General features: G+C 51.5%; 5 protein-coding genes across 5 annotated transcripts; 4 read left to right on the top strand and 1 right to left on the bottom strand.

Annotated features, from left to right (window-relative positions):
- Positions 1 to 9: 9 nt before the first annotated feature.
- On the top strand, positions 10 to 2,254 carry N7482_002546 (uncharacterized protein; the record flags this gene model as incomplete). Its single annotated transcript, XM_056684671.1, has 4 exons — positions 10 to 461; positions 518 to 611; positions 674 to 1,605; positions 1,666 to 2,254. 4 exons carry the CDS (start codon positions 10 to 12, stop codon positions 2,252 to 2,254), a joined length of 2,067 nt encoding a protein of 688 aa, XP_056548277.1.
- Positions 2,255 to 2,606: 352 nt separating this feature from the next.
- Positions 2,607 to 5,367, bottom strand: N7482_002547 (phosphatidylinositol 3-kinase VPS34; the record flags this gene model as incomplete). The annotated part of the gene is made up of 2 exons (XM_056684672.1): positions 2,607 to 5,256; positions 5,309 to 5,367. 2 exons carry the CDS (start codon positions 5,365 to 5,367, stop codon positions 2,607 to 2,609), a joined length of 2,709 nt encoding a protein of 902 aa, XP_056548278.1.
- Positions 5,368 to 5,734: 367 nt separating this feature from the next.
- N7482_002548 (uncharacterized protein) lies at positions 5,735 to 7,175 on the top strand (the record flags this gene model as incomplete). Its single annotated transcript, XM_056684673.1, has 3 exons — positions 5,735 to 6,041; positions 6,107 to 6,937; positions 6,994 to 7,175. 3 exons carry the CDS (start codon positions 5,735 to 5,737, stop codon positions 7,173 to 7,175), a joined length of 1,320 nt encoding a protein of 439 aa, XP_056548279.1.
- A 556-nt stretch (positions 7,176 to 7,731) lies between these two features.
- N7482_002549 (uncharacterized protein) lies at positions 7,732 to 8,635 on the top strand (the record flags this gene model as incomplete). The annotated part of the gene is made up of 2 exons (XM_056684674.1): positions 7,732 to 7,861; positions 7,950 to 8,635. 2 exons carry the CDS (start codon positions 7,732 to 7,734, stop codon positions 8,633 to 8,635), a joined length of 816 nt encoding a protein of 271 aa, XP_056548280.1.
- Positions 8,636 to 10,377: 1,742 nt separating this feature from the next.
- N7482_002550 (MARVEL domain-containing protein) lies at positions 10,378 to 11,264 on the top strand (the record flags this gene model as incomplete). Its single annotated transcript, XM_056684675.1, has 5 exons — positions 10,378 to 10,440; positions 10,496 to 10,655; positions 10,715 to 10,899; positions 10,959 to 10,999; positions 11,153 to 11,264. The coding sequence occupies 5 exons, from the start codon at positions 10,378 to 10,380 to the stop codon at positions 11,262 to 11,264; spliced, it is 561 nt and encodes a 186-aa protein (XP_056548281.1).
- Positions 11,265 to 11,566: the final 302 nt, after the last annotated feature.

Genomic DNA, 11,566 nt, shown 5'->3' on the forward strand with positions numbered 1-11,566 from the left:
TGCGTTACAATGTCTCTGATGTCAGCCTTTCGCCCACCATCCACTCGCATCTCGTCAATCCGTCGTACGTCGCGACCACGTCGTCGGAGAAAGACGAACAGACATGAATCTGGTGATTTTGACTCGGAAGGCCACCATCATGACTCGGATGCTCACTCAATTATTACACCTTCCAAGCACACGCCAAAGCCCTTTCAAAAGCTGCGGGGCACAGTGGCCACCGGTGGTCCTCTACGCCCCTTTCGTCTTGTCAAGCAGGACCTCGTCAATCTGCGCCGGCGATATGTGTCTGACTGGGCTGTATTCAATCAGTTGATCTTTGCCAGCGCAGTCTACGTTTTCTTCACGAATCTTCTCCCCGGCATCACATTCGCGAGCGACTTGTATGTCCTGACTGGCAAGAGCTGGGGCACAATCGAGGTTGTGTTCAGTACTGGACTCTGCAGCATGATTTTCTCACTGTTTGTGCTCAACTACCCATTTTTCTCAGCGTGCAGTGACTCATTAGTCTGAGCAGGTTCTCGATCCAACCCCTCACCATTCTCGGCGTAACGGGTCCATTCTCTGTCTTGGCAGAGAACATCTATTCGCTATGCGAGGATGTTTTCCTGGTACGCCATCGGTCATTTTCGGGCTTGGCCTTCTTACGGTGTCTGACTGTCATGGTTGCCAGATTCCTTTCCTTCCATTCATGGCTTGGTCTTTGATCCATTCTGCCTGGATGCACTATCTCTTGGCAATTATCAATGCGCACGATTGGACTATGCGCTATGTGACGACGTTTGCAACTGAGATCTTTTCACTTCTGAACAGTATCATTTATTTCCACAAAGCCATTCAGGAGCTCGAGAGAGCCCATGAGAGTCTGTCCTTTGCAGCCTTTCTCTACGCCGTGATAGGCGCAGTGGGTACAATGCTGCTTGCCATCTTCCTTTCCACCGCTGAGAGCTGGCGACCATTGTTTCACCGGTATATCCGTCTCGGTCTGACCGAATATGCTGCAGCCATCTCAATTATCATTTTCATCGGTCTGCCTCATGTGGGTGAGTTAGCCCATCTGGACAAAATGACTCTGGCCGTGAGCACCTCCTTTCGACCAACGTCCCCGGAACGGGAAATTTTCTTTGTGGAATTTTGGACACTGCCCATTCAGTGGATATTCGGTGCCATGATTCCTGGCCTGATTATCACAATGCTGTTCTTCTTCGATCATGAGGTCAGCTCGATCATTTGTACAATTGACCGATATGGCACTCGTAAACCGGGCGGATTTGCGTGGGACATCGTTCTGCTAGGAACAACCACAGCCCTGTGTGGTATTCTGGGTATCCCACCCTCCAATGGGCTTCTTCCCCAGGCACCCCTGCATTCGGAATCATTGATGCATACGGAGATAGAAGAGACGAGTGTGATAGTGGATGGCGAAGAGAAGATAGAGACTCGTGAAGTCCGTCGTGTATACGAGCAGCGCTGGTCGGCGTTTCTTCACTCTGGCGCTATTCTGCTGTTCATCAGTCCGCCGCTCATGAAAGTCCTTGGCTTGACTCCCACAAGCGTCCTTGCCGGCCTGTTCCTCTTTATGGGTGAACAGAGCCTATCTGTCAAGTAAGTTGCGGTCGACCCATCATTATCAATGAGATATTCGCCAGCTAATGCCACCTCTAGCCCTATACTATATCGCACCTTTTACCTTCTCACCCCACCTTCTGAACTGCCACCATTACCGCAGTCATTGCACAAAAATCCCGAAGCCCATAACATAAAGGATACGCCACCGCGCAATCCATCTTATCTTCCAATCCACCTCTACACAATCCTTCAAATCGTTACAACGGTGGTGATCTTCATTGTCACCCTCACACGGGGTGCCCCCGCATTCCCAGTGCTAATTATTGCCCTCGTGCCTTTCCGACTTTTAATCATGAAGAAATGGTGGCCACGCGAAGTCCTCCGCTTTGTCGACGCTTGGGCCTGTCGTGAAGGCACGCCGGAGGATGACGAAGACGCCGAAGGAAAGGATAACCACTCTGCTCAGGTTAACTCAAATGCCGAAAACCACGTTCCGGTCGGTGGTATTTTTCACCGCAGCTACCACGGTGATGACCGGGGCCGATCTTCTGTAGTTGAAACTAGTGCGGCGCAAAGCGGTTCTCAAGCAGACCTTGCTGACCAGAGAATATGGGGTACAACTGAAGATGACGCGAACCACGAATGGGTGGAACTTGAGAACCGGGGGTTCCTGACGAGGAGATAGGCCGTGATAGATAGATCTCATTCTTCATGTTACGTTTCTATCGCCTTCTGAAGTAATACATTCGGTTGCATTAAACAAAGCCTGCGCTGTGATCGTGTTTACTGTACCATGACCATTCAATCAGAAGCAGAAGTCTAATGTAGTTTGAGGAATTGAAACGTTTGCAGACGGCATTTCTGGGTATCCTGTTCCTGTACATTCCATCTCAATGCGCCAAATCTATGCAAATGCAATTCTAAGCCCGATCTCCTAACTCCCACGGATCCAATACTCCCAACGAAAATTCGAATAGAAATCCGTATGCCTGTCCAACCCTTCCTGTTATCCCGGAGAGCTTCTTCAGGACAGAATCTCATGCTCTCCAGCCTTGCACAAACTCATGCAGACGATCAATAACCACGCCAAAGATTGCATTGACGCTATCGCCGATAAGTTGCTCGAAGTGTCGAATGGCCTCTTCTTCAGTCATTTCAAGATGGAAACGCTCTTTCACTTTCAAGACGGCCTTGTCAGGTTCGACTCGGATGTCCGGAATATTGGCATCAACCATCAGACTGAAGAGATTGAGAATCAGGTTTGCAGACTTTCGCAGTGTAGTATAGGCAGTGTAACAATATTGCTTGAACTGCAGGTAATGAGGCGATGTAGTGCCGCCCATACCCTCAACCATCTCTTTGCAAAGTTTCATCATTGGAGCAAAAGGTTTAGGATCGCGCCCAAGAATGAAGCCAAAGTCGGCATGGAAGAAGTGGCCATCCGGCGCCAAAAGCAGGTTCTCCAAATGTCGGTCACCAACACCAAGAAGATACGTGATCACGCAGTATCCGGCGCAGGACTTGATGTAAGTGTCCATCGCCTCTTTCCGAACACCGAGAGGCTCATTATCATCTGGATTGTGCTCTTTCAAATAGGTGAGGATGGACCTGTACTTGGCAGACGCCGCGGAGAGGGAAGTAGATGGAATAAATTGAACAGCACCGGCCGTGGAACTAGTCGCAAGAATCCGATACGGTGTCAATTTCAAATCCAGGTTCTCTTTTTGCAGGAGCCGATCCATTAGGATAATGATTTGGATGACCAACTGATCCTGGCGAAGATCATCACCCACTTTGAACAGGAGGGGGTATCGTCGGCCGTCGGAAGTCTGAAACGTAATATTAAGCGGAGATAGTGTCGATTTAAAAACGTTGGATTCATCGGGGTAACACCCAACCACTGAGACATCCGGGTCTAGTGGCAGGGGGAGAGGCGGGTCAATATGAATCAAGTCGTTCTTTGGATCGCGTAGGGCCTTCTTCAGCTTCTCGATCTTTGCAGGCCTAGTTTCCCGAGAGAAGCGAATGTCCTTCGCAATCTTGGAGAGGACAGCAATCATTTCACCTTGGCGAAGGAGAATCTTTCGATGCTCGGCATTAATCTTTTCTAATTCTGCCATGAAATAGTATTCGACTCGCGCGAATAGTCGGCGCTGATTTGACGGGGTGCCTGGGCCGGCATCGTCGCATTCAACCATAAGGTACCAATGCAGAGAGTTTCCAAGTTTGAAATTCTTGGCAGCCCGTGAAATGAGGAAGTTGGCCAGAGAAGAGTCATGCGCGGCCTCGTCTGCGTCGCCATCCGAACTCTCCTCGTATTTCAAAGCCTGCACCAATTGCAAGAGATAAAGAAGAAGTTCCTCGTCATCAGATTTACGCAATCTTGCCACGGCGTAGGAGCGGACTGCTGGATTGTCAAACGTGGGCCCAAGAAGCTCTAAAGCATCATCAACATCGATCTCAGTCCACTTGGGCAGAATTTCGACGGCTTGCCGGGACTCGCCCTCGTCACGCCAATTGACCGATTTGACGAACTTGGTCAATGCTCGTTTCTCTCTGGTCAGATAGTACCTAAATCTCCAAACCAAGTCCTTCTCTTCGGCTGTGAGATCTTGTGTCGGCTCGTATGACAAGATAATATTGAGTTCGTCACGGTTCTTTGGGTTGGGTTTAAGGTCTCTGTCCATGAATCCAGTTCGATGGCTGCGAATCAATCTCCGATGCTTGTCTTCGCACGGATTGCCAGTCTGACCCACTTCTGGGTCATAGATTCTGATAACGCCGGCGCGATCTGCGCCTTCGATTCCGGGACCGAAGCGAACCTCCGGGACGGGTTTGAGTGTCGAATTCGGATGGTTAGGCACGTTTTGGGCATGGGATGAGATGGGCGGGGGCGAGTACTGGTGATCAGCCCAAACTATGGGATGATCAAAGCGTGGGAAATCCACATGAAGGACAAAGTTTTCATCGTCCAGTTCCTCATCATCGGAACTGTCATCCTCATGAAGTCCAGCATCGCCGGCGTTCTGCTTAATGGCTTTGAGAGATATAGCTCTTTTGCGGGCGGCTTCTTCCGCCTGGAGCTTGAGCTTCTCCAGCTGACGGAACACCATCTGGTCCATCCAATCAATGCGGGTGATGTCACCCATCTCGTGCTTTTTGATCAGGACCTCGATCCGCTCTAGCTCTGCCTCCGCCGATGACGGAGCCATCATATCACGCGCATTTTGTTTCCGCCGCTTTGGTGGTGGTATAGATGGGGTTGATGTAGAGGAGAAGCCATCACCGGCTTTATGGCGATGGATCTTGCATTTCTGTCGTCCCATTCTTAGTTTCCCTTCATTGTCAAACAAAGATATTGTAGTTCCGCCGAACGGAACATAGTGGCCCTGTGGTCCATCACCCGCCAGCGGGGATAAGTCCCAGACTGTAATTGCCAGTTGAGATTTCAGCGGGGCATCCTTGATGGACAGGGGCATCTGCAGCCATTCATTCCATACTCGACTATTTTTGAATGCCTTATAGGCAGTCTGTAAAGGAACACCAAGAGGCTTCGAATCCGACCATAGCTGAGCGGTTACAAAAAGATCGGAGGCAGGGTTCTGGGAGGATCCGAGATATCGCAGTTCCGGGTTCCGGACCAGTCGCGAGAATGGGACCTGCTTCTGCTTGCCTTCTAATGAGCCGCTGTAGGACTGTTAACCACGGCACGGCTTTAGCTAACTTCGTAGACACTTACATCTTGATGCAAATAGGAAGTTCCACCTGGGTGGACAGTGCAAAAGTAAATGCCTCCATCCTCAAAGTCCCCTCAACAACACGGGGAAGCACAAGTCGGAGACAGACGTGGAGCTCCTGCGGGGACCGAGTCGGCTATCATCACGTGCTCAGCGCCCAACTGAGGAGAGGGATCATGTGATAGTGGCCCGCCGCGGAACTCAATCACGTGAGACACGCGATGGCGACGCGACGGATGGTTCAGCTCTCTCTATTAACTTTTATAATACAGCCTGCACTGTCTTACTGGTTACGTTGTCCGCAGGGACTCTTTTCGAGTATAAGGAGAATTGGCGCCACAAACTTTGGTTGCGCTCTTTCACTGCTTTTTCTCTCTCTTTGTTTGCAACCTGCGTTTGTGCCTGGCGCTAAATAGCGCCGACCTAGCATGGCACGCATCGCTCAGTCTCAGCTGGACGAACCGAATGCACACAGCTCCAACCCTCCTTCATCCCCCAGCTCATCCTCAGATAAAGAAAATCGCCGAAACAGTGTGACCAAGCGATCAACTGCTCAGATGGCGCGCTCCAGCCAATCTACCAAGCGTCGCCGCTTGACTGGTCGCGCGTCAAACATCCAGTCGCATGTAGAATCGTCGCAACGAAATGACAGGCGATTCTACGACCCCGACCAGCCTGAAGTGGAACGAAGACGTCTTCGAAAAAGCTTAAGAGACCTCACGACTGATCTCCATGGTAAGCAATCCATTGTGCCTAAGTTCTACGAAATGTGTGATTCTAATTATTATCACCCATAAAAGACTCGCGCGCCGAGTATATGCAGTCTGGAAATGATGGCATCTACAGAACGGTCGAAAGAGCCAACACACTCTTCGCCAAAGTCAAGCAAACCTCCGATGCCACCATCGACTCGCGCCTCCTCGTCACCGCTGCAGACCTCTCCCACAAGAAAACCGCACAACTCGCGCTTGGAGATTCCTCGGCCGGTATCGATGTGGACGAGTTCGTTTCCAAATGTATCTCGTATATGCGCCGGGGGCCCGACCTCGCCGATAGTAGCACGCAGCGGCTACAACGCCCCCGCCGAAGCCAAAGAGACCCAAATGAAAGCGACGAGGGAGATCCTGGTGACGCGATGAACTGGGACTGGCTCGGACGCACGGCTTGTCTCCTTCACAACTCTCGACCCACCGTGTCAGGATTCTTACTGGGTCCGTTGTCCGTGCAAAAACGCACGCGGCAGCTGACCCAGCGAGCTGGACGCGAGCGCTTCGATGCGAGAGAGGCTATTCAGCCACAGGAACTCCAACAGGAAGATCTTGGTCAGCAGGAGAATTCAAATCTTACATTGATGTGCTCCAAAATCAACAGCTTGCTGCGCAAGACCATGGACGACCATCAAGATAAAGTCAACGAGATCCTCAACGCAGAAACAGATCCTAGCGAGGAGAGAATCCAGGAGGTGATGGATGAGTACCATCTTGATGTGGATGGTAAACTTTCCTTTTTCCACTTCTGTATCAATCCTCTTTCATTCGGCCAAAGTGTCGAAAACTTGTTCTATATCAGCTTCCTGGTTCGAGATGGCGTTGTCGGCATTTCTATGGATGGCCGTGGAATTCCAACCCTATGTGAGTGGCCTCGTGACTCTCAGGAGTCATTTTCATCTTATGCTGATTATTCTTAGACCCCACGGAGCCGTATGCGCCACATATAGCTCAAGCAAATAAAATTCAGAAGCACCAGGCCATCTTCAGCCTGGACTTCGAGACCTGGGCTGACCTCGTCAATGTGTTCGATATTAAGAAAAGCATCATCGCCCATCGCGAGGAAACACAAGAGGAGAGCGGCCAAACCTGGTATGGCTAGGAGTCACGGTCAGGCGCCCACGCGATATAATTGTTTCTGCTGAACTTGATGATACCCCGACTCCAGTGTTTGTATTTGCGCTCGCATAACGATCAATATTCGCAATTGCCTTCCAGTCCATAATAGTGTTATGAATCAAAAGGACCTATTACTATGCATGGCATACTTATGTATTGTGCATGATGCAAACAGCTGCATGCCATAGTGTGTGGGGGGGCCCCCGAGATTTTCTAGATTTTATGGTTATCATTGCTTAGGAAAGGGGCCGGTGGAGCAGGGCCGAGGCTGCGGCCATTAAGGAAGCTGCGCCCGGCCAGCACATCATCACGTCATCAATCTGGAAGCGTCAATTAACTATCGGCAAAGCCGATCGCTCCTTCTCTCGCAAGTCCTAGAAAGTTCCTAGTGCATATTTAAAAGCAGCAAAACTCAGCTTGCCTGTTTGTTAGCCCCCCAGTCCATCAATTGCGTCCCACAACCTCCAGCTGCGCATAAATACGACATTCGACGCCAGGAGTAAGCTCACGTCGGCTAGCAGAAAGACAGGGGCTTCAACATGCCGCAACTCTTCCCCTCCAATCCGTCAGAGACGATGGTGATCCGCGATGTCACGCCCAATATCGTCACCATGAGCCTGCCATTCGCGCGGTTTGGCATCTGGCGCTTCGGTGGTCGAGGAACACTAGGTGAGTTGCGCCGCCCTTGCAGCCACGCAATGCCGCCAGGAGACTTTGAAGAGAAGTTTTGAAGCTAACCCCTCCTTGCGTGTCACAGTCAAGCTCTCCACTGGTTCCCTCGCCGTGTTCTCACCCGTCAGCCTTACCCCAGAGGTGCGCGCAAAGGTCGACTCTCTCGGCGGGAACGTGAAGTATATCGCAGCACCCGATCTTGAACACCACTTACACATTACCACGTGGAAGAAAGAATTCCCTCAGGCGGAGATTCTCGCGCCGGAGGGCCTGTTCGAAAAGCGACAGGCAAACAAGCAGTACGAAGACGCCCCGTTCGAGCACGTGTTCAAGAAGGATGCGCCGCAGTCGATCTCGGAGGAGTTCGATGCTGAGTTTGACACTGAATATGTGCACGGACATGGATCGCGCGAGCTGGTGTTCTTGCATCGCCCTTCCCGCACGGTCATCGAGGCCGATCTGCTCTTCAACCTGCCCTCCAACGAACAGTACTCCAAAACCGCGGACCGCAACCCATTGAACTTCTTCACACGTATTCTGCTTCCACTGTTGTCCACTGGTAGTACTCCTGCGACTGGACAGCGACGCTTTGCGTGGTATGTCCTATCCAAGCACGATCGCCCGGCGTTCACCCAGTCTGTGAATCGTATCATGCGGTGGGACTTTGATCGGCTGATTCCGTGCCATGGCGATGTCATCGAGACTGGGGCCAAGGGGGTGTTTCAGAACGTGATGGCATGGTTCCTGCAAGACGAGAGGAAGCATGTCTAAGATGAGAATGCAGACTGCATGTAGGGAGCACTCGGGCATTGAGTGGACTTTTTGCTTTCCATGCTTGTCACTTTCGTGTATGTTTTCTTTGGTTCATTAGTGCGTTGGTCTTGGGGAGATACCATGATACCCTGTGGTGCTGGAGTGGTGGAAGGTGCTGTTCTCTCCCATTATTGTTATCTATGCATGTCGCCCAGAATTCTGGGCAATTTTTAATTCATGCCTTTACCTCCATTCTATATCTTTCCAGCCCTAGGAACCGCTTAGGCGAAAAGCGAGGGACTCAAGATGTATGTCCGTTGGAGAAAGCGCGCTAGGCTGGAAGAAAACTCTCCGGCCAAGGTTGATCCAAGCCTGTGGCTCTTTTGACCGGCCAGGCTAGACTAGACCTCTTCAGCCCACTTAATTAGCAGGGACCGATACAAACTCATCGATCTCCAAAGTAGCGAAGATACATGTGCTAGATGAGACTGGCTGATCTGCCGACCAATCGCTTCTGTGCTGACGATCGTGGCCCCTTTCCATGGCTTGCGCTACATGTGTAGCGGCTGTGTAGGACGAGGCCTGCTGAAGTATCCGGTGCCATGCCTCAAAAGTCTATGGAGCAAGTTGCACCAGTACACTTTGGGGGCGGTCTTGCATCATCGTGCACCGCATCAACGAATCCACTGGGGAGGCCCACGTCATAGGGCTGAGTGGCATGATACCTTGCGGAATGGAATAGCCAGGCAAGGGTGTCGTGTCCTTACTCTGGCGGGCAGATGGGACATTGGGTTCTTGTCTTCTCTCTACTCCGAAACACCATTCTCGTGCGTCCACACCAGGTACCTCGTGTGCGGACAAAAAGGCGCTGCAGCACCGCCATCCGCCAACGGGACGATGCGATTCTGCACGCGTTGCGCTCAGGCTGCAATGATCGCCCTGAGGTGGAGCACTGCCACTAAACGAGGAACAAGGCCAGCACCCAATAGTCGGTCGATCGGCAACGCTCACGGGAACAAGAGCCCTGGCTCGTGAGATGAACCTGGCTGGGAATTTCGAATAGCCCTTGGCCAGCGCATCATTTGAGGCTTGTGGTCCGCCAAAAACAGGGATACGGCCTCTCCCGCGGGGTGGAAGCTGCCCACCACCGGCTTCTAAAGACCAGGATCCTGACAGGGATTGTGCCATGAGAGCTCCTTGCTCCAATCCGGCGCTGGAGTTCAGCCACAAAAGCCAGCATCAGCGGCGGTCGGACAGCCAGCTTCCCCAAGGGCCGCGATGATGACCCCGTCAACCCAAACCCGGGGTTGCAGGGGAGGGTGCAGGGGGGATTGGGCCACTATAACAGAAAGGATGCATGGCGTCGAATGACGAACAACCCTGGGAAATCTATACTCAACTGCGCGAGGAGCGATCTGACGACATCAAGCTGCTCGGATTGACTCTGCATTGGCCGGTGGATCTTACTTTTGGACCGTGCTTCTCTGCTACGTAGAAGCTTGCCCTTTTTTGGGGCCTCTCTGCTTCGCTACCTAGTTTAGTTTTTTGTTTGGGCCCTTGCTTAAGAGGCGGGTGCGCGCCCTCGTTGCGCGGAATCTGCCTGCCTGTACGACACTCCCACATTACGCATTATATACCTCGTATTGCCCCCCGCAGATTGCTCTTGCTCTTGTTCTCCTCTTAGTTCCCCATAGCACTTCGATTAGCTTCTTGCATATCCACTGAGCAGTCCAGATTATCCGATTCGACTCCCATTCACCATGCCTGTTGTTTCGCGCTTCCTATCGATTCCACTCCGTATTGCGGAGATTGCCTTCGCTGCGGTAGGTGCTACTGACTCTATACTATGAGTGACCGACTTCTCACACTGTCCACTAGGTCGTCGCAGGTATCATCGGACACTACCTTGCTTCGCTCGACGGAAGCGATGTCTGGCCGCAAGCGCGTTGGATCTACACCGAAGTTATCGCTGGCATATCTATACTCCTTGGTTTAGTTTGGCTCATCCCGTTCTCTTCGGGTTTCTTCTCGTGGCCATGTATGTGCTTTCGACCGTCACAGATACACAATCTTCAAGCTTACTCACGCAATGTATAGTCGATGTCCTGATCTCCTTTGCCTGGTTCGCTGCTTTCGGTATTCTGGTTGACGCTATCCACCATCTCCCTTGCGGCAGCATCTGGTACTGGCATTTTGGGGGTGATTCAGTTTGTGCGCGCTGGAAGGCTGCTGAGGCGTTCAGCTTCCTCTCTGCTATTGTCTGGCTTGTGTCTGCTCTGGTAGTATGTACTGACCCATTTCGGGGGTTGTGACGAGATGCTAATCATCGTTTCTCTCGCAGGGTCTCTGGTTTACCTTCCGTGTTCGCGACTCTGGCGCAACGTAAGTGATGGGCACTGCTCTATTCTATCTATAGCCCTCCTCTACCGTTATTTGTTGATTGTAACCAATGCTGACCTATTCTGAGCAGGACCCACCGCCGCTGGGGTCGTCGTGCTGTCTAGGTCTGCTGCCTAAAGCGGACTCGGCGAGCAGTGAGAGCGAGGAGCGCACTGCTCAATCAAGCCTCGCATCAGTCGCGAGCGAGATGGCTCGCTTCTTCCTCAAGATCTGTGCCTCTACTGTTGCTTTGAAACTCATCTGGTGAATTCCGATCGTTTGATGATATTATTCTTTGGCTTCTTGTCGCATTCTCCTCATGATAATGAGGCAAACGAATTACGACTTACGTTGATACCCGTGGTGGACTTATTCGGTGCGTCTGGTGTTTAGTGATAGTCACTCGTTAGCAGTAAATCCTTGTTTAGAATTCTTGTGAGGCTGTTGTCCGTATAAGAGAAGTGAAGCCGTACACTATATACCGTGCAATAACTCTAGGCTGCCGGATAAACCAACATCCCCTAGTCTCCATGGGACAACAACAGAAGTTTGTGGCTGACTCGTGGCTTC

The sequence above is a fragment of the Penicillium canariense genome (assembly GCF_028826845.1).
Source record: "Penicillium canariense strain IBT 26290 chromosome Unknown utg000001l_segment0_segment0, whole genome shotgun sequence".
Classification (NCBI taxonomy): domain Eukaryota; kingdom Fungi; phylum Ascomycota; class Eurotiomycetes; order Eurotiales; family Aspergillaceae; genus Penicillium; species Penicillium canariense.